Source organism: Callorhinus ursinus, unplaced genomic scaffold (genome assembly GCF_003265705.2).
Source record: "Callorhinus ursinus isolate GAN/ISIS: 27379988/994484 unplaced genomic scaffold, GSC_fseal_2.0 scaffold16, whole genome shotgun sequence".
Taxonomy (NCBI): Eukaryota; Metazoa; Chordata; class Mammalia; order Carnivora; family Otariidae; genus Callorhinus; species Callorhinus ursinus.
In genome coordinates, this window is record NW_027397078.1 from 37,387,786 (window position 1) to 37,414,968 (window position 27,183).

The following is a 27,183-nucleotide window of genomic DNA, read 5'->3' on the forward strand; positions in this document are numbered from 1 at the left end:
GGGGGGGGGGGGGGGCTCTTCACTGCAAGTAATCCAAGTAATCCTTGGTATTCAAGTTCTCAGGAAACAAGCGTTCAGTTCGGACATTTGTAATGAGGTCCCCGGGGAGGGAAGGCAGGGGCAGGGGGAAGGTGAGGTGGGGTGAAGAACTAAAAATGAACAGAGGTTTTACAGCAAAGAGAAGCAAAAGCAATGTGCAGATCATCCCGCGATATTTTGAACCACGTTCTCAATCATGACCTAGGGGAGGGCAATTTCAGGAAGGTTGGGAAAACGGGGCATGGGGTTCTCAGCCTCACAGAGGAGAGGCCGGGTCATGATCGTCGGGGGAAAGCCGGAGAGCCGCCCACAGGGCACCGAGAAAGCGCAAGCAGCAGAACGCCCACTGCCCGACGGAGGTCCCGCTCAGCCGCAGCGGGAGAACCTGCTGGCACCCGCGGACCGTCAGGGGTGCTGGGTGAGGCTTTCTCTAAGGTTGCCGCGTTCAGAGGCGTCGTCTTTTCTCAGCACACAGAGTCTTAAGGACTGCCCGAAGGTTTCCTCCACCAGAACGACAGCAGAGCACATTTGTTAGTAAGCAGAAAGGAAACCAGTCCTAGTAACTCTTGACAACTCCCTCTTCTCTCCTCTGCACACGCAACAGCCCCGCGAAAGCCGTGGCATCTGACCACCTGCTGCTGCAGAAACCAGGACGGTAAGTCCTCACCCTCCCTCTGACCCATTCATTACGACGTGGCTTTCTACTAAGGAATCAACACAAAACAAGAGACCTCAAATTATCAGACGTCTTGACCTTGGCCAGGGGAACGAGCACCTGATAAATCAGCAAGCCAGGGTGACGCTGGCTTGCAGCAGGTGACCCGGCCCCACAGCCCCCGCACACGTTAGCGTTTGACAAGCAGCGGAGCCTGGTGATTCACGGCCCTGAGGCACACTAACCCGCACGGTTTACGGCCCCACATCTGCTCCGCACGCGGGCTCCTGCTGGCTCTTCCAGCTTGCTAGGGTGGTCCCGCTGGCTCGAGTTGTGCCCGCCTCTGAAGAAAGGGCTCCCTAACTACTGAGCCCGCCTCCAGCACCAGCTCTGCTGGCTTGCACGTGCACTCTCGTTAGGGGCGGCCAGCAGGGTTCTAAAAGACCCCTCAGGGAGCTGTATGCAGGCACGGCATTCCTAATCCCAGGATTTGAGATGCTCTTTCCATTTTCTCCCAACTCGATCACACGCTCACTTGACCAAGTGCAGAAAGTGGGCTACCTTGCCTCTTCTAGATCCGAACCCTCAGAAGCACCTGGACACGCCACTGGGAGAATATCTGATGATTTTCCGAAGCCAGTAACTGGCGATCTTCAATAGCACTGGGCCGAAATGTTCTCCCAACTGAACCTGACACCTGAATGCTACTGCATTAGGTCTGAGTCCTTGGTTTTCTCACCCTGAAAACATTCACAGTAACTAACCTAGCCCCAACTAGAATGCCGTAATAAGCACATGCTGGTAACTATGCTGGGGCAGGTGTACACTCTTTTTCCAATCTGAATCATACTTTCTAGCTCAGATGCTAACTTCAGAAAATACCGTTATGATTCATCTTCGGCCAAAGGCAATTTCTCAACCCTGAGATTCCTGGCCCCGGTTTTCACACATGAAAAAGGTTTCTTGTACTAGGACCGGCTCCCCATCTTTTAGCCCTAGAACCCTCAATGTGCTCTCGTCCCCCTAAGGACTAGAGGGGAAGCAACGAGTGTGCAGCTACCTGCTGTCTGGACAAACGGTGGCCCTGTAACCCCATCATGGATACTGGGCATCCCCGGGATTCCACAGCCAAAGAATGCCTCTGGCCACTGCCATCATCCCCCTGCAGCATCGGCCCTCTGCCACAAACCAACAGCACCTACTGTGAGGACATCCAAAAGGTGGGGAATCCGACTAGCAGTGCTTGTCATACCACCCTTAGCAACATACGCGGATGGCTAAAACGTGTATAAAACACTAGCCCATTACACAAAGCACCCTGTGAGGTTCCCACGTTTACACATGGGAAACTGCTTGGAGTTTCAAAGATGGTCCTAGGTCAATGCACAAGGAGCTGTTAGCATCCACTTTCCTGACTCCCACATAATTCTACAGCCTTCACACCTTGCTGAGGTTTTTTGTTTACCTGTTCAAATGGAAACAAGTATTGCTTTGCCATTGGTAAAGATGTGTCTGCGTACATATAAATACACAGACATGATTTTAAGAAAAACCCAAGCACTACAGTCATGCATAAGGTAGAAAGTAACCCCTCCCCACTCCACCCCACCCCAAAGTCCAGATAAGCACTTATTTAAAAGCTACACATCTATTCACACTAATGGCTACCCATACACTTACATACGTTACCTTCTGTTTCATCTTGTCAATTCTGGAAGTAGATGCATAAAGGTGAACAGCTCGGACTCAGGGGCTTTTCAGGAGGAGCAGTCCCAAGTCCCGGAGCCTACCTCCAGAGCGGTAGGGCACCTGGCTGAGACCTGTCCACAGCTCTGACATCCACCAACTTTGCAACTCTGAACTTAAGATCCCCAAACTTCAGTTTCCAACAGCTGTAACACGTAATATGCAGGAGTAGATATGAGGAATCGGTAAGATAAAGCATACAAAGCTGAGGTTCCCCAAAACCACAGCCTACAATCTGGATATACCATGGACAGGCTTAAAACAGCTTTGGCTGGGCCCCAGGGCAGGGCATGATAGTCTGCGCGGTGACAAGCTCCTGGAGGGAGGCTGATGCTAGTGCTTCAGAGACCCCACTTAGAGAATCCTTGCAACAGAGCATTTAGCCTAGCACCTGGCAGGTCCACAAACTGGTGGCCGGTACCCCATAAAACACAGTTCATCACCCCAAATCTTTTTCTGCTTTAAAATCCCTCAGCTCCAGCCTCAGCACAAAGGCGGCCCCGTTAACGCGTCTTGTAATCCCCTTGGCCACCAGAACTCAGCCACAGCTTGACCCTGCTCCCCTATGCTGGCCCAAAGGGAACCCACGTGGTTTCCTCGGGCTCAGAAAACACACCCGGGCAGGGCACCCAGGGAGCCCTCTGGCCAGGAGGACTGAATTTTCTTCTCGAGCTCTGCAGACAACTCTTGGTCCCTGGTTGTAAACCTGCCGACGCGAGTTAAGGCAAAAAGGTAAGACCGTGATTCTCCACCTTGATTTACACATTTGAATCTCCTGGTGAGCTTTAAAAAAAACACTGACACCGGGACGCCTGGGTGGCTCAGTGGGTTAAGCGTCAGCCTTCGGCTCAGGTCATGTTCCCAGGGTCCTGGGATAGAGCCCGGCATTGGCATCGGCATCGGGCTCCCTGCTCGGCGGGGAGCCTGCTCCTCTCTCTCTCTCTCTCTCTCTCTCCCCTTTGGCCTCTCTCCCCTTTGGCCTCTCCCCTAGCTTGTGCTCTCTCTCTCTCTCTGACAAATAAAATCTTTAAATCAAATCGAATCAAATCACTGATACCTGGACCCACCCTGTGACCGTGACTTAACTAGTCCGGGGTGTACCCTGGGCATCAGCAGTTTTTCAAAACTCCCCAGGTGATTCGAATACGCAGCCTAGGATTCAATCCATTCCGTTTGGGGAAATGTGAAGTCATCCCCCTTCGTCTATCTACCCAAAACCTGCTGTAACACTTCCAAGAGTCAGTTTTCACTGGAGTTTTAAGGCCCAGTAGAGGCCCTAAAGCTCAGTATGCTTCACAACTGAACACCTTTCAAAAGCATTTGAGCCTCTAGGTAAGTTTCCCCAAATCCTGCTCATCCGTGCAAGATGAGAATATACATATTGATTTTTCTTGTTGTTGATATTTGTTTTTAAGTAATCAACAGCTGAAAATAGTTATTCTTAGAAACAAGTTTTTAAAAAACCGAAACCTATCAAAGAAGTTATGTGGAATACCACTCAGATGTTTCAATAAACTTGTATTATTCATAAGCCTATTTCGTCTGGGTCACCCAAATTCAGCACTGATGCACAAGGCTAGATTACTCATGATGACCATGTTGAAAACACAACATGCCAGAAGAAAAAGAAAGTACCCTTGAACTTGACAAAGGTTGTTGCATTACGCATTCACTGAGTGCCTATCATGCGTCAGGTGCTGGGCAGTGCAGTGTGGATGCTGATTCCGGTGGAACCCAGGCCGACGTGGTCAAGCCCTGCAGCTGCTAGTGGGGGGAAGCTTGCACTAAAGGGAAAAGAGCAGCCGCAAGAGGCCAAAAGTCAAGGTAAAAAATCACCCGGGGAGCTTACACTACAACCAGGGGTTCTAATGGAAATGCAGCCTGAGCACCCCCCCTCCCCTTTCAAGGTCTGCAGGTGTGTGGCACGCACAGGGTTGTGGGGTACTACTGACTGAGCCAAGCAGCTCCTTACTTTTTCTGTCACACACACACTCCCTGCTCACAGTACCTCACACCCAGCTTGAGCACGGCGTCTGAAAGAAAATAAATGTTACAGAACGCCTGTTCCCAAGGGCTGTGCAGATTGTCCTTTCACTCAAGTTCCCGAAGAATGAGCTGGGCCAGGTAGCATTTTAGCAGTGTGGACATAAACACAGGAAGAGTACTGAAGTTAATGAGTGTCACCTCCTCTAAAATGCAAGCTCGTTCACTTTCTTATCCCCAGTCCAGTTTACGGGAACAGAACACTGAAAGATTCTCACCATTGTGTGAGAACCAAAAAGCTTTAAAAAAGTTAAATTAAAATTTCATGCTGTCATGGGATTATGTGTACAAATACTGTTTTCTGGATGCAAGGATTAATTATACTATGAACATGGTCTCTACTAGGGAGAAAAAGCCACGGGGCAATTACCCCAGCGAACAAAGTGGGCTTAAGATACATTCCCCGCAATTCCTCCCCCCCTCTTTTTTTAATACAAAGAGAATTTTTTTAAAACTCGGAATTTTCTAGAGTCCTTTAAAACTATCCCAAGCACACATTATTCCATAACCGTTGTATTTCGATATTTAGGGCTTCTTTTTCTAAAGCTTCCTATCTAAGACTAGTGAACTTTCCTCCAGGAGAAATCTTTCCTGCCATTACCCCAACACATCTGCAAAAGAGATACCTCTGTAAAAGAAGTGAAACACTCCTTTCCAGAAAGCAATGCTGAGAGTCTCGGGAAGGTGGCCATCCCGGTGCACGTCTGCCCATGCTGTGCCCCACAGGAGACTCTGGGGGGACGTTTGGCTTGGAACATCTCTGCCTACACTTCCCAGGGTCCGAACCGTAATGCAGGCGTCCTAATCGGGGAAATCAGCCACGCTGACTGGGCCAGCTCAGTAAGACCCTGCACAGTTCAAAAGGGCAGAATTCTTGTGTGCTGGGATCACAGAAGCACAGCAGGGGTATTGATCCACTCGCTGGCATTCCAATACCCAGAATGTTCCTCCGGCTTTCCATCATTGTTCCCCTGCTTGGAGCTATGAATTCCCCGAGCTAGTTACGAAAGGGCTCATGCAATTACTTTTGTCCAAATACATTATTCCTGGGGGATGGGAGAATCAATGGAAGATTTCTGGGCTTATGTATCCCAACTGAGATGTTCCCTTCTCTTACTAGAAATCAATGATCCTTTAATATTTAAACAGTTGAACTAGAAAGATCGGAGGGAGAACTCAGAATGTAACTAGCCTCGTTTACCTAAAACCTAAATGTTGCTACTCCATTAAAATCTGAAACATGATTTCAAAAGTAGTAATCATGTAATCAGTGATTTTTTGGGGGGTGGGGAGATGTGAAACCAGGTCTTACTAGGAAATGGCAGAGTCAAGGAGCAGTTCAGTGGTGGTGGTCCACACCCTTCCCACCTGGCTCATTACAAGTTTTGCTCCCCTCAAATCCTCTGCCGTACACAGATCCTGCCTCTGAGAAAAGTAACTAACGATGAAGTGGTTATGGCACACTCTACGCGAACTGAAGTCGTAACTACAGATAATAAGGTCTCATTACTTATGAGGATGATTCGAATACAATCTTACACTTTTTTTTTTTTTTAAAGATTTTACTTATTTGAGAGACAGAGAGAGAGAGCACGCACAAGCAGGGGGAGCAGCAGAGGGAGAGGGAGAAGCAGGCTTCCCGCTGAGCAGGGAGCCCGATGCGGGACTCGATCCCAGGACCCTGGGAGCATGACCTGAGCTGAAGGGAGACGCTTAACTGACTGAGCCACTCAGGCACCCCAAGAACAACACATTTTTAAGAACAAAACACTGAGAAGATTTATTCGATCACACAACCTGTTTTTACTCGAGTACAATTAATTTGGCAGTAGTCCCATAACCAGAATGGTTATTAATATGTGCAAAATTAGATGATTCATTTGATGAGTTACAGTTCCTTGGTGATGAATACTATTTATGAATAGCTACAGCTTGGGGCTGAATTACAAGGGCAGGTCTGGCTTTAAACACTACTACTGAAATTGGGTCCCCAAAGTTCAGGCAGCTCAGCCCAGAGCTCCACACTACGTGCAGCGCTGGACACGGTGGGCTCCACCTCACAACCCTGAGATCATGACCTGAGCCAAAGTCATGAGTCAGATGCTTAACCGAATGAGCCACCCAGGCGCCAATGAGACTTAAATTTTAAAATACCTTCTTCTTGGGCTCCTGGGTGACTCAGTGGGTTAAGTGTCTGCCTCTGGCTCAGGTCATGATCTTGGGGTCCTGAGCTCAAGCCTGTGTCTCCTTCTCCCTCTCCCCCCACCCCCGCTCATGCGCTCTCTCTCTCTCTCTCTCTCTCTCTCTCTCAAATAAATGAAATCTTTAATTAACTTATTTGAGAGCGAGAGAGCACAAGGGGGGGGGAGGCTAGAGGGAGAAGCAGACTCCCCACTGAGCATGGAACCCGATGTGGAACTTGATCCCGGGACTCTGGAATCATGACTTGAGCCGAAGGCAGATGCTTAAACAACTGAGCCACCCAGGTGCTCCTCAAATAAATAAAATCTTTAAAAAAAAAAAAACCCCACACAAAAAACGTTCTTCTCTATTAAACAGAAAGAGCATTTCTACACACAATGTAAAATCCCTTCAAACAGTGAACATACTTCTATGTAGAGACATTCTCCAGCCATATCTTGTTAGTGACAGGGACAACTGATCCTTCAGCTCTCTTGTCACTTCTCAAGCTACCGAAATCATACTATGACATTCAACCCCAACAGGAATTGCTAGATGTGCATAAAAAAAAAAAAAAAAAAAGAAAAAGAAAAAGGAGGGGTGCCCGAGTGGCTCAGTGGGTTGAGCTTCCGACTCTTGATTTCCGCTCAGGTCATGATCTCGGGGTTGTAAGATCAAGCCCCAGGTCCGGCTCAGCACTCAGCATCGAGTCTGCTTGAGATTCTTTCCCTCTCCCTCTGCCCCTCGTCCTGCTCATGCTTTCTCTCTCTAAATTAAATAAAATCTTTAATAAAAAATAAAGTTAAAAAAGAAAAAAGACTCTTATCTTGCCTCCCAGAGAAGCCAACCAACATCTTTCCCATATGTTTGTGAAATCCTTATTTTGACTCATGTTTCATAAAAAGGAGGAAATTGAAGTTAAAGTAACTCAAATGATTTAGCTAGACAACTACTTCTTTAACAATTCTTATTCTTAAAAGGGAGTTTGTTTTTTTTTCCAGCTAGCTGCTCCTTTCCTCTAGAAGCAGTTAGGGCAGAGAACGGAGAACGCGCTTAGGAGCAAAGCAAGCTAAATGCTTGTCGGGAGGTGCTGGGAAGGGGCAAAGGTCCGTGGGGAGGTGCCCTGAGCACACCTGTTCCATGTAGCCCTGACCCAGTGTGTTGAGACAGTGCCAGCTCATGGCCCCAATCACACCTGGACAAAGAGAAGGGCCAGGTCTACCCTGGCCATACCTGTTCCCTCGTGGAGCTTACTGGAGGCCCTCCAGTTGTAGAAGCTGGGACTTTCATCCCTGCTCAGCCCCAGCTGCCACCAAATGGAATGGGGAGAGGGCAGGATCACCTGCACCCACACTCTTAGCTCAGGGGCTATCTCCAGCATCCTCCCTCCAAGCACCAGCACCAGGTGGGCCTTCCTGTGCCTTAGGGATACCAAACCACTCAGATCCCCAGACTTTTCCCTATTGCCACCAGGAGCCAAAAGCTCCTTAATTCCTCCCCACATACCTGAACCCACTTGCCCTTCTGCTGCTCTAATACCTTCCATGGCTCCCAGTGCTCTTGGAGCAAGGCCTGGGTTCCTGCCTGCCTCGCCTCCCCTACTTCCTCTACCCTGCAGGAAGAGGCTCTCCCAGCCCAGGGGCCTCCCGGCTGTCAGGAGTGATTCTCCCTGAAGAACAAACACTGACTCTCTCCCCAGGCTGTCTGCCCACGGGCCAGACCCAGTACCAACGGAAGAATCCAGTGACAAACACAATGCGGAGCCTTAAGGAACTGCCCAGAGGATGGGACTTTCCCAGCTGGCCTCCTGGCAGTTAAGTCTTTGCAATTCAAGAATGAGTCTGAATGCCTCAACCCATATCCTTTTATTCAATAACAGCTTTATTGAGCTATAACTCACATTCCATAAAATCCACCTTTCTAAAGTTTACAAATCGGTGGTTTTTAGTACACTCGGTGGACTTGTATAAACATCAGCACTCTGTAATTCCAAAACATTTCCATCACTCCCCAAAAGAAACCTTGAGCCCATTAGCAACCACCCCCATCCACTCTATGTCTCTATGCATTTGCTATGCTGGACATTTCTATCAATGGAATCAGACAATACATTCTCAACCCACTTTTATTTCAAACACGCAAACACCCATTTGCAAACGTGGTTGGGTGTTCGGCAGTTCTGCTCAGAAGGCCTGAATCCGAATTCCAGAAACGCCTGGCTTCAGGACACACGTGAGGTGGCAGAAATAAATCCACTTTCTGGACCACCTCTGTTCCCTGACACGCCCCCATCTCCTCTACTGATCTAGAGAAGTGCTATTCTAGAAATTCATTTTAAAGATTTTATTTGAGACAGAGAGAGCGCACAAATAGGGGGAGCGCCAGAGGCAGAAGCAGACTCCCCGCGGAGCAGCGAGCCCGACATGGGACTCGATCCCAGGACCCTGAGATCATGACCTGAGCCAAAGGCAGACGCTTAACCGACTGAGCCACCCGGGCGCCCCAAGACTCTGCATTTCTAACAGGTTTCCAGGTGACATTGATACGGCTGGTCTGAGGGGCCACACTTTGAAAACCACTGCTTGCTGGGGCCGGTAATCCCTCAACCAGCATGCCAAATCCTGTGCACCAACTGCTTTTGTAAATAAATGTTATTGGCACACCCGGCCCTTTCATTTATGTATCGTCTAGGGCTGTTTCCATCCTGTTAACTGCAGAAGGTAGCCGTTTGGGCCACAAAACCAAAAGTATTTACTCTGGCCCTGTGCAGGAAAAGTTTGCTAACCTCTAGTTTACGGAGGAAGATCTAAATGTGAGAAATATCGTGAACAGGTCTATTGCCAAGTTGAGACTTACAGTATTTTACACGGGTTTCAGAGAATGGGGGGCATGTAATTTTATAAAATCGTGAGGACTCTTACACTTTAAAAATTAATCTCAGGACGCTCGGGTGGCTCAGTGGGTTATGTGCCTGGCTTTTTATCCCCCCGACTCTTTTTTTAAGATCTTATTTGAGAGAGAGAGAGCAAGTGCAAGAGCGCAGAAGCGGGATGGGCGGGGAGATGCACCTCAGACTCTTCATTTCGGCTCAGGTCGTGATCTCAGGGTCGGACTCAGCGGGGAGTGTGCTTGAGATTCTCTCTCTCTCCTTTTCCCTCTGCTCCACACCCACCGCCCTGCACCTTGTACGCACATGCACCCTCTAATAAGTAAGTCTTTCTAAAATAAAACCTCAAAAAAGATGTTTTTTTGTTTTTTTGTTTTTTTTTTTTAAGTCACACAGAGAGGGACACCTGGCTGGTTCAGTTGGTTAAGGGTCTGACTTCATTTTGGCTCAGGTCATGAGTCTGCTTGGGATTCTGTCTCTCCACCTCCCTCTGCCCCCTTCCACGTGTGCTTACTCACACTCTCTCAAATAAACTAATCTAAAAAAAAAAAAAAAAAGGAAAGAAAAGAAAAAGTCACACAGAAAAGAGCCTCCTTTTAGTTTTGTGGTCAAAGGCCCAGCCAGGCTGGAGCCGTAGTTCTCCTGACCAGCTAACATGATGGGCAGCAGGATGCTTGGGGCCTTGCTCTCTCACCTGTGAGCACACATAGCCCTGCCCAAACCTTCAGACAGGCTTGTGACAAAACAAGCGTTAAAAGGAAAGTGAAATAAAATATTTAAGAGAAAACTTTCTAAACCCTACAATGCTCTATGAAGATAAGATAGTATCAATGCCCCAACCCTGGAGGTTAAGTTTATTGAGGGATTCCCCTATAGTCTGGGTTCAAGAATGGAGGTTTTCATTTTTGTTAACTGATCTGTTACTGCCCTTGGCCACGGAGTGACCCCGCTGGGTGTCTACACACCAGAATCACCCCAGCAGTAAGGCAAAGGGCATCCTCTACTGATGCCACAGAAGAATGGAGGCGGGCATGGCGCCGTGAAGGAGGGACGATGTTCTCCTTCCGAGGTCTGTGTGCATCTGCCAAGCACTTGGCACTCAGGCTACAGCTTCCCTCTCCCTTGAGGATGGCCCTGCTGCATGCGGCACGCCCGGGTAGTGGCTACCCACACAGCTGCTGGCGCCGTGGGTGCAGTCCCTCCCTTTAGGCACGTCTCTACCCTCAGCTGCAAAAGGGGAAATAACAGTGTCTACTTCACAGGGTTGTTAAGAGATTCTCCACGCTCACGCTCAGACAGCAAACAGCAAGAGCCCACAGAAAGGCTTTAGAAAGAGTTAGCTGCAATTTTCAGGACAGAGAGGACGCCAGGAACCTGTGCACATTGTGTCTGGGGTGTTCTAAGGGCCCAGGTAAGACCGTGTTTGTCACAGCAGGGTTCACATCCCATCTCGTGTCATTAAGACAAGAGCCTGTCATGAGTTTCCAAAACTATTCATCTGAAAGCTTTTTTCAAAACTGTTAACATTTAGGGGCGCCTGGGTGGCTCAGTCAGTTGAGTGTCCATCCGACTCTTGATTTCAGCTCAAGTCAGTCTGTGGCCACCACGTGAGTCCACAGGACAACCGTTCCCGTGGCGTAAGGCCTGGGCTTGTTCAGGTCAGCCGGGAGGGGTTACGAGCGCTCAGGTACGCCTGTCACCCACGCTGGTCTCCTCCTGCCTCGTCTGCACTTGCTGGGCCACCCTCTCCCTAACCTCCTGGTGACAATGAGGTCTGCTTACAAAGGGACTCAGCAGCAGTTAAGATAGGGAAATGCAGCCCAGGAGGGCAGCGGAAGGAAACTCAGGGCAGGGCTTCCTTTAAACGTGTGAGCATGCCTTTCAGGACAAAGCAGCACCCACCATGTCACAGGCAATCTGCAAGAGAGGAGAGAACAGGTCGCTGTCAGCTCAGGATTCTAACGAACCCTTGTGACTCACCTGCTTTTACCTTTCTTGCTGGGGCGGGGGCATGTCCTTTACGCTTGAGGCCAGTACCCACACAGTTCTGTATTCCGGCTCTCCCCTCTGCAGAGTCCTCGATCCGAGTTACACCACGTTGTGAGGAGGCCAAGGCGGCACCATTCTCTAGCGCCTTTACGACGTGCCTGGTCCTGTTCTCCAGAAACACTGACGGTCCCCTCCCTCATCATCTCCCCAGACTTGTAGTCTCCCCGCAGGCCCCGTGCCTCTGGCTCACGGAAACGGTGCGCTGTGTGACCTGTTTGGTCCTGGGTGTACTCTGACCTTCACCTCTCAGGCCCACACCAGGAGCAAAGCAGCAGCACGATGCCGGCCCTATTACAGGCACCAATTCTTAACTAGTGCCTTTTTTACTACGTGTGAGCCAATGGACTGGGATATACCCGGAATGAGGGGCAAGCCAAGTCTCCAATCTCAGGGAGGTCCCAGTCGATTGGGCTCAAGGATGCTGCAAGGTCCTTGAATACCCAGGGCCATGAAGGGCCCCGTGGACATACTGTGCCTGGTGTGGAGGATTACACAGGGGCCACTTGCCTGGGAGGGGCCACATGAGCGAAGCCTTCCATGCAACCAGGACTATCTCAGAGGGAAAGCAAGGGAAAACCCTGGCAAAGCCTCAAACAACGCAGGACGTTGGGGACCAGCTGATAGCTCTCCAAAGCACTATACGGCAATCTGGACCATGGCTCTGAATCATCTGCAGACCGTGTTAAAATGCAGACTCTGATTCCGCAGGCCTGGGGTAGGGCTTGAGAGTCTGCAGTTCTCACAAGCTCCCAGGGGATGCTGCTATTGCTGGTCCAAGGACCGTGCTTTGCCTAACCAGAGTCCAGAGCAGAGCTGTCCAAGAGAAATATGAGAGCCACAGATACAACTTTTACTTTAGAAGGAGCTCCATTTTAGAAAGCAAAGAAATATATAAAGTTTATTTTAATAATATATTTAACTTGGGGTGCCTGGGTGGCTCAGTCGGTGAAGCGTCTGCCTTCGGTTCAGATCATGATCTCAGGGTCCTGGGACTGAGCCCCACATCGGGCTCCCTGCTCAGTGGTGAGTCTGCCTCTCCCGCTCCCTCTGCCTCCTCATGCTCTCTCTCTTTCTCTCAAGTACATAAATTTAAGAAAATAACAACATATTTAACTTATTTAACCAAATGGAGCTAAACTATGATCATTTCAACAGGTATATAATATAAAGGAATTATTAATGAGCTATTTTATGTTTTTGCTTTTTGTTTTTTTTTTCTGGCCAGACTAAATCCAAAATCCAGTGTGTATTTTAACTTACAGTACATGTCAGTTTGGCCTAGCCACATTTTAAGTGCTCAAGAGCCACATATGACAAGTGGCGAGCACCTGGGGCAGTGTAGGCTAAAGGTGAAGGCAGGAGGGAGGACGGCAGAAGGTGTAATACGAGGAGCTACCTGCGCCCTTCCAGCAAGAACTTGAGACACCACTTAGCATGTTGGCACATCCACTGCTGGAGTTCCGGAAGAGTCTGATGCATGCAAAATCCAGAATCTGACCCAATATCGGAAGCAGGGGCACCGGGGATGAACGAGGAGCAACAAATACAAGACATTCAGGCTCCAAAGGACATGGTGATCAGCTGGCCGTGGAAGGAGGGCAAGCATGAAGGGCGACTCCTCGATGTGGGGACGAAGCGTCGACCCGACCGGAAATAGTGGGGGGGGAGGGGCCCCCAGAGAAGGAAAAGGGAGGTACAGTCCGTGGGGCCGCTGCAGAGGCGCGCACTGCAACTGCAGCTGCACCTGGGAGAGGCATCTGCACGCACCGGCTGTCAGGGAAGCACTTGAGAGCACCCAGACGAGGGAGGAGACAGAGGGAAGAACCTTCCAGAGAAACCACATTGCAGCAGACGGCAAGGGATAAGAGCCAGTCAAGGCTGTTTGCACAGTGGTCAGAAAGAAAGGCAGACAAAGCGTTTTCTTGCGAATAAGACACCTTTGTCAGACGGCACCGGCAGCCATGGCAACGCTGAGGACTGAACTCTGGAAAAGCTGACCAAGTTCCCTGGGCACAAGATGGAGCAACCTGAGGCACCAGCAGAGAATGGAACATGTACCTGTGTGGTATCAGGCTATAACTCCCTTCTCCTCAACACCATCACTGAAGATGGGGAAGGAGGATGGAAATAGCACCCCTTCCCCAGCAACCTCATAACCCCTAGAGGGCATCAGCTGTGACATCTTGTGGTTATACTGACACAAAATAAACATGATTGGAGCAGCAGCCTATCTTTCCAAGTCCAGATGTTTCCTTCCCAAACTTTCATTCAAGGTTCAGGACATCTAGGGGCGCCTGGGTGGCTCAGCCGGTTAAGCGTCTTGAGTCTTGATCTCAGCTCAGGTCACGATCTCAGGGTCGTGAGTTCAAGCCCCGCTTTGGGCTCTATGCCGAGCCAGCGTGGACCCTACTTAAAAAAAAAAAAAAAAAAAAAGGTTCCGAACATCTAAACGTGAAGGAAAATTAAAAGAAACGCTTCCCCGTACCAAAAAACCACACAGTTGTTTTAAAGAGTGACATATTTGACCAGCATAGTCCGTTTCCCAGAAGTTGGGGCTTTTGACAAAATATGCCTGTCTAGAAAAAACTAATAAAACTCAACATATTCCACAATAACAAAACATGTCATTTTAAAAGTCCCAAGTGGGATACACAAAACTAAGCTTCCTTTAAGCTTCATCTGATTCCTAAAATTGACAACAATGTAATTCTTAGGAGAATTACCTTCAAGCCATGAATGACGAGATCTCTATGGTGCAAAGCAAAGAATTCCAGAGACAGGGAAAATGAATCAATATAGCCGTACCACCAGAAATAAGATCACTGTATGTTTTGGGCTACTCATCATTTCCTTTATTTTCAGTTTTTTCAAGATGGTTTTAATGTTTCTGCAGATTCACTGTGCAGATTTTCAAGATGTTTTTAATGTTTTTCTGAAGAAAAACTTTTAAGCATCACTATGCTTAAAAACGTGTAAGAATATGTACAACGAGCACAGATAAATATCTCTGTGCTTACAAATTTACGAACATATGCACAATTATCCTAAACAGATGCATCTTCAGCATCTGCAAGCCCCAGGCAAGGAAGCGCCTTCACCTCCCCAGAAAGTCAGGGAGGGCTACCTCCTGAGGCTCCGGTCCCCGTGGCACCCTGCTCACCACGCTCCCAGGCTTTCCTGCCCCCAAGCAGAAGAGACCCTTCTCCTGTCCCCCAGGCCCCCAGAGCAATGCCACCTTCCTCCTGAGACCACGGTGAATCTGAGCGCATGTTTACCTCCCTTTTTTCCTTTGCTCTAACTCGTGAGTCTATGTAGGTCCTGTTCCCCGGAGGGGAAAAACAGTCTGCCCTACAAGATTATAATTAATTAATCTGATAAAGGCGGCTCTGCTAATGAAGATTTAATGTGCAACCCTCCCAGGCAACAGCTTCTGCACTGGAAGCACGGCGGGTAAGGAAAAGACAATTCAACTATAGGAGGAAGGTCCGAGCCGTGACATCATCGCAGCAGGCGGCCACCCACCCCGTCCTCTGGCCAGCCCTACCTGCGTGCTAATTACCTAGACTGGGGAATCCTCCCTGCCTCGGCCCTACCTCTCCGTAGCTTCCAGGCAATCATCTGCAGGGAGCAGAAGGCAAATCAAGGCAGGATGAAAATGAAATTATCGTCTGAGAGGAAAGCTAAGGTGGAAGGAAGCCAAAATGATGGCACACAGGTCTCATTTTATATAATAAGAGTGTGGGGAATAAGCTATGTGCTAATTGGACACCCACAGTGAGTCCTTCTGCAAGGTAAATAATCATTCCCTCCCGTATGCATGTAAATTAAGCGTTATATAGTCAATCTCTTAACGCCAGATACATTTGTTAGAAAGAAAACTTTGATTTCTCTCTCAATTTCATTTGTTAGCATGGTCTCTTATAGCAAGTAATCCAAGAAATGTGTAACGGCTCAAACACGGCAGAGGTTTGTTTCTCACTCATGTCATGATATTACCAGAGGGTAATCCCGTCGCGGGCAGCTACCTCCTCCGGTATTTGGGGACCTGCGCTGATGGGGTTGTGCCCTAGGCCCATCTTCCTTCCAGACAACCCGAAGACGGGGAAGCAGGACAGGCTGAAATATGGTAGACATCACCTCCCTCCTACCGGACTGGGCAGAACTGTCCCAAGGTCGCATCTAGCTGTGCGAAGCTGGGGAATGTAGTCCAGCAGTGTGTCCAGAAGGAAGAGACCCGGACGACTCCAGGGGGCAGACGGCACCTTGGCCAAGCCTGTGGGTCCAGCTCCACGCCCTGGAAGACTTTCTACTGCCACAGAGCGAGGCAGTCACAAAACAGAGCCTCTTGCCATAGGGAGATTTAGCCTTTATCTTTCCTACTACGTTCACTTCCCAAGGTCACCTTTTTTTTTTTATATAATTTTTCTTCTTTAAGATTTTATGCATTTATTCAACAGAGAGGGAGAGACAGCGAGAGAGGGAACCCAAGCACAGGGAGCGGGAGAGGGAGGAGCAGGGAGCCCGATGCGGGGCTCGATCCCAGGACCCCGGGATCATGACCTGAGCCAAAGGCAGATGCTTAACCGACTGAGCCGCTCAGGCGCCCCTTTTTATAATTTTTTTTTTAAAGAGTTTATTTATTTATTTGACAGAGAGAGACAGCGAGAGAAGGAACACAAGCAGGGGGAGTGGGAGAGGGAGAAGCAGGCTTCCCGCCGAGCAGGGAGCCCGATGCGGGGCTCGATCCCAGGACCCTGGGATCATGACCTGAGCCGAAGGCAGACGCTTAACGACTGAGCCACCCAGGCGCCCCTCAAGGTCACCTTTCTAAAATCCTATTCTTCTGAATATCACATTGATCTGAAAGAGCTGCCCTTCATTAGTATTATAAAAATGAGACACACTGTTATTTAAAAAAAAAACTGATAGATGGGGTGCCTGGCTGGCTCAGTCAGTGGACTGTGAGACTCTTGATCTCAGGGTCATGAGTTTGAGCCCCACACTAGGTACAGAGATTACTCAAAAATTAAATCTTAAAAAAAATTATGGAAAAGAAGAAGTAATTGCTTCCAATGGGGGGGGGGTAAACAGCACAACCAATGTTTTGTTGCTGGGCAACAGACGTGTATTTTAATTAAATGCTTTCCTTCAAATACCATACTGAACTATCAAAATCAGTAATGAAATCTGTAGGTGACAATTAAAATGCTGCCACACAAAATCCAGCTTAACGTCTCTCCATAGTGATTTAGTGGTTCAATGCATTAACATTATTTTTTATAGTTTTTCCAAAATTTTTTTTTAAAGATTTTATTTATTTATTTGAGAGAGAATGAGAGAGAGAGAGCACGAGAGGGAAGAGGGTCAGAGGGAGAAGCAGACTCGCCGCTGAGCAGGGAGCCCAATGCGGGGCTCGATCCCAGGACTCCAGGATCATGACCCGAGCCGAAGGCAGTCGCTTAACCAACTGAGCCACCCAGGCGCCCAGTTTTCCAAAATTTTTTTTTAAGATTTTATTTTCGAGTAATTTCTACACCCAAACATGGGGCTCGAACTCACAACCCTGAAGTCAGGAGTTGCATGCTGTACTGACGGAGCCAGCCAGGCATCTCAGTTTTTCAATTCTTTCTTTTCTTTTTTCTTTTTTTTTAAGATTTTATTTATTTGTCAGAGATTGAGAGGGAGGGAGAGAGAAAGCACAAGCAGGGGGAGCGGCAGGCAGAGGCAGAGGGAGAAGCAGGTTCCCCGCTGACCAGGGAGCCTGATGCGGGACTCGATCCCAGGGCCCTGGGATCACGACCTGAGCTGAAGGGAGACGCTTAGCCGACTGAGCCAGCCAGGTGCCCCAGTTTTCCAATTCTTAATGGAACAGAACTGAATACTGCAAAGGGAGGAAGGGGAGGAGATAAGGAATTTAAATTTCCTACGGTTAATTTTATATTTCACCTCACTGAATTCCCAGGATACTGTAACAGAATGGGAACGACTCTAGTTTGACAGTCTGAGGACTGAAGACTGAAAAGGTTAATAAGGACAGAGTAAAGATCCGGCCTCAAATGCAAGCATTGCCACTCAACACTAGTTCAAACCTTCCCAACAAACTGGAACCCCTGTGGCCACACAGGGGGCAGAGGGGACCACACTCTCCCCGCTGATCAAAGCAGGGATCCCCTAAACTGGTACAGCTCACATCATCTTTCAAATCTGCTCTACACCGGAAACTTATTTTCAGTAGATCTAAGAGCTCCTGTTTGACAAGGACGGGATCAGCCCAGAAAGATCCAACGAAGCTATGGCCTTCAAGGACTCCCTAGGGAAGCAACCTCACCAGATCACTCAGCCACATGCACACAGCTCCCAAAGAACACTTTGGTCACCTACTCTTCAATACCTGCGGACGACAAGGATCACTGAACATTCAAAGAGAGCCTTTAACAAGGAAGAGAGAAGCCAAACTAAAAAAGCAGCAGAGCTGGGAAACTCAATCTATGCAAAAAGAAGACTTAAAAACAAAAAACACCTTAATTATCTTCAAAGATATGAAAGAAGAACCACGACACAAGATCAGTAGGAGATGAAAAAGGGACAACAAAAAGTCTGGAATTTGAAAAAACAGCGTAAATTTAAAACTCAACGTAAGGACTGAAAGATAAGGTTGTAGAAATCTCCTCAAAAGAACAAAAACTATGGGGCGCCTGGGTGGCTCAGTCGGTAAAGCATCTGACTTCAGTTCCAATCATGATCTCGGGGTCCTGGGATCAAGCCCCACGTCCAGCCCTGTGTGTGTCCAGCCCCTGAAGAGCCCAAGGTTGATCCCCACGTGCTCAGCGTGGAGTCTGCTTCTCCCTTTCCCCTCTGCCCCTCCCCCTGCTCGTGCTCTCTCTCTCTCAAATAAAATCTTAAAAAAAAAAGAACAAAAATACAGAGAAATGAAAAATAAGTCAGAAAAAATTAGCACCAGTCCAAAGAGCAAGAAACACAAAGGTCTGCTCTCCTGCAGCAATCCTGAGCACCAGTGGAGAATGAACACCATCTGCAAAGTGCTGAGGGAGAATGATCTCCACTGGAGACCTCTATACCAAACAATCCATTCGCTGTCAAGATAAAATGACATTTTCAGATACAGAAGATCTTTAAGGACTATCTCCTGTGTGTTGGAATATATTAAAAGTTTTTCACAATTGGGGAAGATTTGAAGGCTGCATCAATGAGAAGTGTGTAAGAAATCAAGCAAAGAAACGAAACCTACCATTAACCTTAGTGATTATGAAAACTTGCACCAGAGAAACACCCATAGTTTGTACCACCAGGCTCAGCATTGATAGCACTGGCCACCAAAATAAGGCAAACAGCGAATACTGTTAACTCCGTGCTTCTCGAGGTGACTTTGTCTCCCCACAAGGGGCATTTGGCAATGTCCGGAGACAGGTTTGGTTGTCACAACTGGGGTGAAGAGAGCTACTGGCCTCTAGTGGGTAGAGACCAGGGAAGCTGCTCATCTTACAATGCACAGGGCAAGCCCAAAACAAAGAGTTGCACTGGACCCTTAAACACAGGGGTTAAGGGCACTGATGCCCCATGCAGTCGAAAAACAAGTGTACAACTTTTGACTCCCCCAAAACTTAGCTACTAATAGCCTACTGTTGGCCGAAGGCCCGAGTATTAACGTAATCTTTGTATGTTTCACGTATTTTCTATGTCGTATGATGTACCATATTCTTACAATGAAGAAAGCTAGTAAAAAGAAAGTGGGATTAGGAAAATCATAAAGAGGGGCACCTGGGTGACTCAGCCGGTTAAGCGTCTGCCTCCGGCTCAGGTCATGGTCCCAGGGTCCTGGGATCGAGCCCCGCATCAGGCTCCCTGCTCCGCGGGAAGCCTGCTTCTCCCTCTCCCACTCCCCCTGCTTGTGTTCCCTCTCTCGCTGTGCCTCTCTCTGTCAAATAAATAAATAAAATCTTTAAGGAAAAAAAATACTAAAAGAGGGGCACCTGGCTGGCTCAGTCAGTAGAATACGTGACTTAATCTCACGCTGGGGGTAGAAAAATTAAACTAAAATTAGAAAAAAAACCTCATATAATACAGTACTGTATTATATTTATCGAAGAAACAAATACATGTATAAGTGGACCCGCATAGTTCAAACCCACGTTGTGCCAGGCTAAACTGCATTTGACCCAAAATATCAACAGTGCTGAAGCTGAAAAACCCTTTTCTAACCCAAAATGGTGATGTAATCAGATTCGAAGCCTGGGGTGGATGGTGGGAAGAAATGTGCCAGGGTAGACGGTGGGAAGGAGGTGTGCAGAAAAAAGGCGAAATCCCAGTTTTCTATACAGTGGGAAGTCAGCAGTTAGGAACAAACAGAAGTAGTAGCAATAGAGAATGGAAGCAAATGCCAAAAGACAGCAGCTAAGAAGGTTCACTCATTGTCCCCAGGGAAGGGGAAACGGCAGTGGGGAGCTGTTCGTATGACAACAGCCTCCGAAGAACTATCTGATTATTTAAACTGTGCCAGAACCACTTTGATATAAATGAAAACAAAACTCAAAAAGATACACTAATATTTTGTCCCCTTCCTCCCACGAATAAGTAAAAATGTTGCCTTTACAGCACACAAGAATCTACCAGGCCTGGAATATTACTTGCCTTTGATCTGAACATCTTAGTCACCTCTGGCCAAAAGAAAGATAATCCCAACCCTGCCCAGCCCAGCCCCAGCACAGTTCTTCCTTCCCCATCGCAGAGATGGATCATGGTCCCTAACAATACCCTAGAGATTTAAAAAAAAACAGCCCAGGTTAAAAAAAAAAAATGTTACTTTTCCGTTACAATTCAGAAAATCATGCCCAGAACCATCAACATTCACACCAGCAAACAGAATAGGCTCCCTCTACCAGCAGACAATGCAAATACTAGATCCAACAAGGTAACAGAAAACCACAATTCTTCCAGAATATACCAGTGTTAGACGCTGCCCATGTTTTAAAAAAGACCAGAGAGAGTAACGTGGAACCCTCTAGTTCTTTCAAAATCCTTCATGTGAGAGAAAGTTTTTAGCTTGGAAGAGCTGCAGCTCGCAGAATTTCTCCCCCAAGTGTTGCCCCACTCCTGACCACAGTGTTTCAAAGTAAAAGGAGTAAGACCTGAATAAAAAGTCTACTCAGCCTTTCAATCCCTAAATTATCTTGTCGAATGTTTACAGTGCTCCCAGTGTACAAGAAGAAAAGCTCCACAGAGGCCCTAAGGAATCCACAAATCCAGGTTTATTGGCATGCTGACACAAAACAGCTTTGACAAGAGGGCAACACTCCAAGCTGCTTTCCAAGCAGACAAACCAGCCCTTTCCAAGCAGGGAGCCCAGCTTCTGTGCCCGTGAAATAGAAAGGTAAGAAATCCCAGCTCATTGGGACAAGGTGAAAATGACTATTTTTAAGAGCGTTTCGTCATCATGCTATTCTACATTTAGCTCTCGGGCAAACTAGCTTTCTTTTTTTCAAAAGACGAATGTCAGGACACGTTAAGAAATACTTAGAACTGCATCAGGAAGTCCAAGTCCAACATGGTGTAGAAGTGTGATGCACAGCTTACGTTTACGGCTTTTTACCCCCACGGAAGCCTGTGGGTTTATAGATGGGTGTCAAGCTCAGCTCACCTAATGTCTAGGGAAGAAGCCTCCACCCGTTGAACCTCGCAGCCACCAGACCCTGGGATATGATGTTACACCACCTGACCTCCCACTCCTGCACCCAACGCACCCGTGGAGGACCAAGGACGAGAGAAGTGGGCTGAGTGCGGGAGGCAGAGACTGCGACAGGCTAACGAAGACACGCGGGACAGCAGCTCAGCAGCTCTACCAACGGAAAGGGGCTTTCAGCACACGATACGATTCTCACCTCTTTTTGTTTAAGCACACTAAGGACTCTTCGGAATTACCCTCATCCTAACAACTCAGGGGTCGGCAGCTGGCCTCAGAAAGTGCCTGGGATCTCCCAGCTGAGGGGCTGCTGCAGCACCAGAGCACCCACGGCCCGGCCCCGGCGGCCCCAGCCTTTGGCCGCTGACTGCTGTCAGATGCCCAGGATCTGGGAGCGCACACGCTGACGTGCTTTCACAGAGATCGAGCAAGATCCACAGAGAAGTTTACATTTGTCAGCTCCTAATCCCCTGCTGAATTCATCACATCCCTCTTTTTCAAAACTTTTACCGATACCTGACAAAGAACTTGGTCTGTCGGGGACAAAGACATGAGGACAACAATGTGTCCCCTGACCAAGGCTGCCACTAGGTCCAACCTCCCTGGTCCCCCATGACTGCCTCAGCCAGGTCCCGTAAAATGGAGCCCCCTTTCAAGCCACTAAGGCGGGCGCCTCAGGGGCTCAGTGCCCCCCACCCCCACCCACCACCAACGGCTAGTCTTTGCCCTGAGCCTTGCGCTATCAGGAGCTCTGGCTAATGGCTTACTTAGGACATTTGCCACCTGGCCGTGTGACCTCCATTCAAAATACGTGCCCTGATTCCCTTCCACCTTCAGTATCCAAACTAGAAAGGGCATTTAAGGACTTCGACTCATATCCAGAGAAATGTTTTAAGGGTATGAAGCCCCCTGAGAGGGTGAGTCAGCCTGGGGGCATCCCAAGGCGCTGCTCTCCTGCCCTGCTCCAGGATGGCAGTGTTCCTCAAAGGCAACCCAAAAGTCAGTGGCTTCCCAAAGGAGCCACCCGTGGGACCACACCAGGCCCAGAGCAACGTCTTGCTTGGCGCTTCCGGCTAGGGCTCTGGCATTCTTCAGGGAGGGACTCTAAGAAAGGGCAAAAAGGAGGGGCTGGAGCTTCATTCCTTCCCCCCTTAAGAAACATTCCTGAGACTGCAGGGGGCCTACTGACACCCAGCTGGTGCACAGAATGCTCCCTAACGAATCCCCAACCGCCCATTTGAAATTCTAGGCCCTCCAGTGACATTTCAGAGATCAGGCCCCTCCCCTAACCCCCACTGATGTTTTACGTCTGCTGAATCGATGGAGAAAGGAACTTGCAAAAACAGGGAACCACGTACGTCCATTGTATCTGTTTACACGGGGCCCCGGATAACCCACATCGAAATGTGGCCTTCGAAATACCAACAAGTCAAAATCTTTGTGGTTTCTTAGGACACAGACATCACTTCTACTCCCTGTCGGACAGGAGCATGGAAAAACAGCAGTATCGTGTGTTTTGTAGCCCTAGTAAAATGTCAAGCTAGAAGCCAATGTAAAGGTGCTGAGCGGATACAAATCTGGGTGGCCACCTTTCAGCAGAGGTCTGGTGGGACTTCACACATGCACTTCAAATTCCAAGAATGCCACTCCTAGGAAAGTTAAGTATCCCTTTTGACTTCAAAACTAGACCCAAAGAAAAGACTGTCTTTACCCAGCAGCCCCACGGAAGGCTCATAAAACACAGCACTCAGGAGTTCCAGCTTCATTTCCTTTCTCCGGCTACAAAAATGCAGATGAGGCAAGTATTTGTTTGAGTTTTACTATGTAAATAAAGCCTATTATCAGGGTCAGCACTTGGGAAGAAAACAGCCCCTCAGGAAAAGCCTTCCAAAAGGCCAGTGTCTTCCCAAAGAAAAATTAACTTGAGCTTTAAAAGCTAAAATCCTTTTAAAAACTCAGGTGCTGACACTGTTAATCAAACAAGGGCAATTTGGCCCACAGGTTAACATCTGACAGTCTGGAGACTTTTGTTGGCTGTCACAGCTGGAGTGGGGGGTACCCGTGGCATCAAGTGAGTGAGGGGGGCCCAGGAATGCCTCTGAACATCCTACAAAGCCCACAACAGCCCCCCACCACACAGAGTGATGCAGACCAGCCTATCAGGAGTGCCAAAGTCGAAAAATCCTTATCTGATGGATGTGGCAAAGTTATTTAATAGAACACTGCACATGTTTCCAGGCGAACTGAGTAGAGGCGTTAGTGGGGACATTTGGGATGAAGAGATGGTCCTTGGGGGCCTTCTCATGACCTGCCAGGTTTGTGACCTCAGGGCACGCCGTTTAACTTCCCTTTGCCTTAGCTGTTTCATCTATAAAACGGGCTGATAAAATTTCTTGGTCCGAAGATCACAGATTCAACCAGCCTTGTTCTTCGCATTCCTCACGGTTCTAAAATGTGCACTCCTCTGAGGGCTTTCAAATCAGACCTCTATTATCAGAAAAAGAGTGTGTCGCTTGTTCAAGCTACCCCCACATCAGGTTCTGTTAAATAGAAAATGAGTTGTATAATACCCCAGGAGTCTTATACGTAAAATATTTAATTACGAGTTTTTTTTAAAAGAAAAAAAAAAAAAGCCGTATTAGAACAATTATAACTTGGGCCCCAAATAACAATTGTTATAATGAGCCCCAAACAGTTTTCAGTAGCTACTGAGGGAGAGTCAAAACTTGGATTAATCCAAATTCTGCAGGTGGAACAATTTTTCCCAGCTCCACCACAACCATGTAGTTCCACTCTTTAAGTGGTTCTAAATGGACACACTTTTCTTCATCCTTTTCTAATAATGTGACAGTTAATTACCAGCTGTTGGAGTGTAAGCAAGCATAATTGATGACTTAATCCAAGAGAAAAGACAGGCATGTGAAATAGTGCCAATACCATGCAACACATAGTTAAAAATACATAATACGTGCGCAAGCATGCACCTCTGCGTGTATATACAAGTGTACCTGGAAACTCAGTACAGACGTCCCAAACTCTCCTGAATCCTTTCTTTTTTTTTTTTTAAGGATTTTACTTATTTATTTGAGAGAGAGAGAGAGAGAAAGAGCATGAGCGCGGGTGGGGAGAGGGAGAGGCAGAGGGAGCAGCAGGAGCCTGACGCCAGGACCCTGGGATCATGACCTGAGCCGAAGACAGGCGCTTAACAGACTGAGCCACCCAGGCGCCCCTCTTCTGAATTCTTCCTATCCTAAGTAAAGAAACCACCAATTTCCAGTCACATTGCAGCATCTATAAAAACTAAGCAGCAGTTTAAGGGAGGGATCTATGGGCCTCTCAAAGAAGAACCCCAAACATTTTTATTCCTGCAAAATCCTGAAACACCATCTGGAAAGGCGGAGTACAGTACACTGGTACTATAGCCCACCCACAAAAACTTTCGAAAGAAAAACAAAACAAAACAGACCAAAAACACCTTAGCAAGTACTCTGCAAGCTAACCAGCAGGCCAAATCAGGAGCAAAGGGCCTCACATGCCCCAAAAAGGCCCTGGTGTGTGTTTTCTGGGTTTTACTGCCCACCTCCCACAGTCTAGACTGGGGCCTCTTGGACAGAGAGAACAGGAGGCCACTAAGGATACACCAGGATTTTTAGAACCTGGAGTACCCACAGAAAGGAGGAGGTGCTCGGGGATCCCCTTCTCCAGCTTCTGGTTAAACAACTGAATCTGAGCTTAAAACGACCTCTAACTCTCTTACACTGTGTAAAGCCAAAAGGCAAGATTTTACCTTAACTAATGTTTTGCAACTTATTCCTTCAATTATAGTAACAAGTCTGAGAAAGATACATTGAATTGTGTGTACACCTCTTTTTTTAAGAGAAATACATGAAATGCTAAGGGTGTTAGTAATTTACCTGCTATTTTTTTTAACTTTTACCGTCAGAAATGCCCTGTAAAACCTTTATTAAACAGGCACAGGGTAACACGCTTTTGCACGCATACAGGCAGGAAAGTACTCTTTCTGGGCAAGCCCTGTACACTTGGCTCACCAGGTTTTCAAAGAACCTAGTTCGTTAATGGGTTACACATTAAATTTATAGCAGCGACAGCCTCTTTCCCCAGTTGAACATAAATTCAGTGCCTATCTAAACAAGCCTCCCCTCAGAGTTTCTGGTTTTGTGAATACAAAAATGCGAGAAAATACAGAACAGAAAAGTTTGGTGTCTCATTTGCTATCTTGAACAACAAAGCCACACCACTTCCCAAATTCATCAGGGGTGGGTTGGGTTAGGAGTGACCTTATACCTTCCTGCTGTGGCGAAGCAAGAAAAGTAGGAAAAAACCCAGCAAGTCACCTTCAAACTCCTGCAGTCGCCAAGAATTTTTACATTTTAAAGGGAACTTTGTCCCTAGGAAAAGCCTGACCCAACCCTCCCCAGAGAAACGGACACTTTTAACCAGAAGAAAACAGGATGATAGGTTTGTTGTTTTGTGTTTTCACAGGTCTATGCAAGTTCAGCTGGTCAATTTCAAGATCGATTGCTGTTTAGAGACAAGAGAATTCAAAATGTGAAAGCACCCACCTTCCCTTACCACACACCCTTAACGCAAAACACATTCCTGATGAGACCCATTAGAAACTGATTGGAGCTCAAATCCCACTTTGAAAAAGGACACGGAAGGTTTCGGTACGTGTCTGCAGGTCCCAGAGCGCCACGGATCTAGAGCTGGAAGCCGAAAGTCAGTAAATATTGATGGGCTGATGGGAATCGAGAAGCGGGGCTGGCGACAGCTGCACGTCTGGGTTTCCTAGTGATAAGGGGTTACAGGTTCAAGGGGTGCAGAACCAGAAGCCTTACAGTGACAAATACAGGTGGGGCAGTTCTGTCCACCCCCTGGCACGTGGGACTGTTCCTCCCCAACCCCTGGGCAGCCCCACAGGTGCAGGCCGCCGCTGGCGAAGCCTGGACTGACAGGGGACCCAGCCAGGCCCCTTCTCGAAGGGGGGAGGGGAGAGGACCCGGAACAGGAGCCATTTAAACCCTGCGCGGCGCTGGGAGTCAGCAGGGCTGGGAGCCAGCAGGGCTGGGAGCCGCCGCAGAGGGGCCGGGACCGCGCACCTTTGCGTGTCCCGGTGCCCCGGTCCCTGCAGGTGACCCAGGCAGACTAGCGCTCCCGGGTTGAGGACACGATCGGCCTGTCCCTCCGGCGCCCCCACCCCGACCCGCGGCCACCTTTGGGCTGTCACCGTGAGGGTCCCGCGGCCGCCTCACCTTGGTGATGACCAGCGGCTCGCCGTGCTCGCGGCCGCCCTTTAGGGTGAAGCCCCACGGGGCGCCGCCGCTCAGCTGCACCTCCACCAAGCGCCCGCCGTCGGGCGCCCGCGCCTCGGCCTCGGCCAGGCGCTCGGGCCGCGCGCGGGGCTCGGCACCCTCCATGGCGCGGAGCGCGGAGGCGGCGCGGCCGCTCAGCCCCCAGGGCCCGTCCGGCCCGCGCCCATGCACTCGGAGGAGCCCCGGCCGGCCGAGGGCGAGGGCAGGTCCGGGCGCTCCTGCCGCCGCCGCCGCCGGCCGCTGGCGAACTTGCGCTGCAAGTTGGGAGGAAAGTGCCGGCCGGGGCCGGGGAGGGAGCCGGGCGCGGGCGGCGCGGCGCGCGGGGGAGGGCGGACCGGGCAGGGGGCGGGGCCGGCGCGCTCCAGGGCTCGGGCCGCACGGCGGGCAGGGGGCGGGGCGCGCGCTGGGCTCCCGAGCGCTGCCCGGAGGGCGGGAGGGGCAGGGGGAGGCGCGCGCTCCGGCACCCGCGCGGCCGCCGGGGGCTAGAGGGGCTAGGGGCGCTCGGGGGCAGGGGTGCGCGCCCGGGGCTCCCCCCGAGTGGCCCCGAGGGCGG

The 27,183-nt window shown here is 49.0% G+C and overlaps 1 protein-coding gene across 3 annotated transcripts in view; it reads right to left on the reverse strand.

Moving 5' to 3' along the window:
- The window catches only part of SHROOM2 (shroom family member 2), a 135,124-nt gene extending 108,235 nt beyond the window's left edge, over nucleotides 1–26,889 (reverse strand). Inside the window, exon 1 of one of the 3 annotated variants that reach the window (XM_073902121.1) lies at nucleotides 26,571–26,884. In XM_073902121.1, coding sequence (XP_073758222.1) covers nucleotides 26,571–26,735 — 165 coding nt within the window. In that variant the 5' untranslated portion in view covers nucleotides 26,736–26,884. Of the gene's footprint in view, nucleotides 1–26,570 lie in introns of all 3 variants that reach the window. The other 2 variants (XM_025857548.2, XM_025857547.2) reach the window with 2 other exon arrangements.
- Nucleotides 26,890–27,183: the final 294 nt, after the last annotated feature.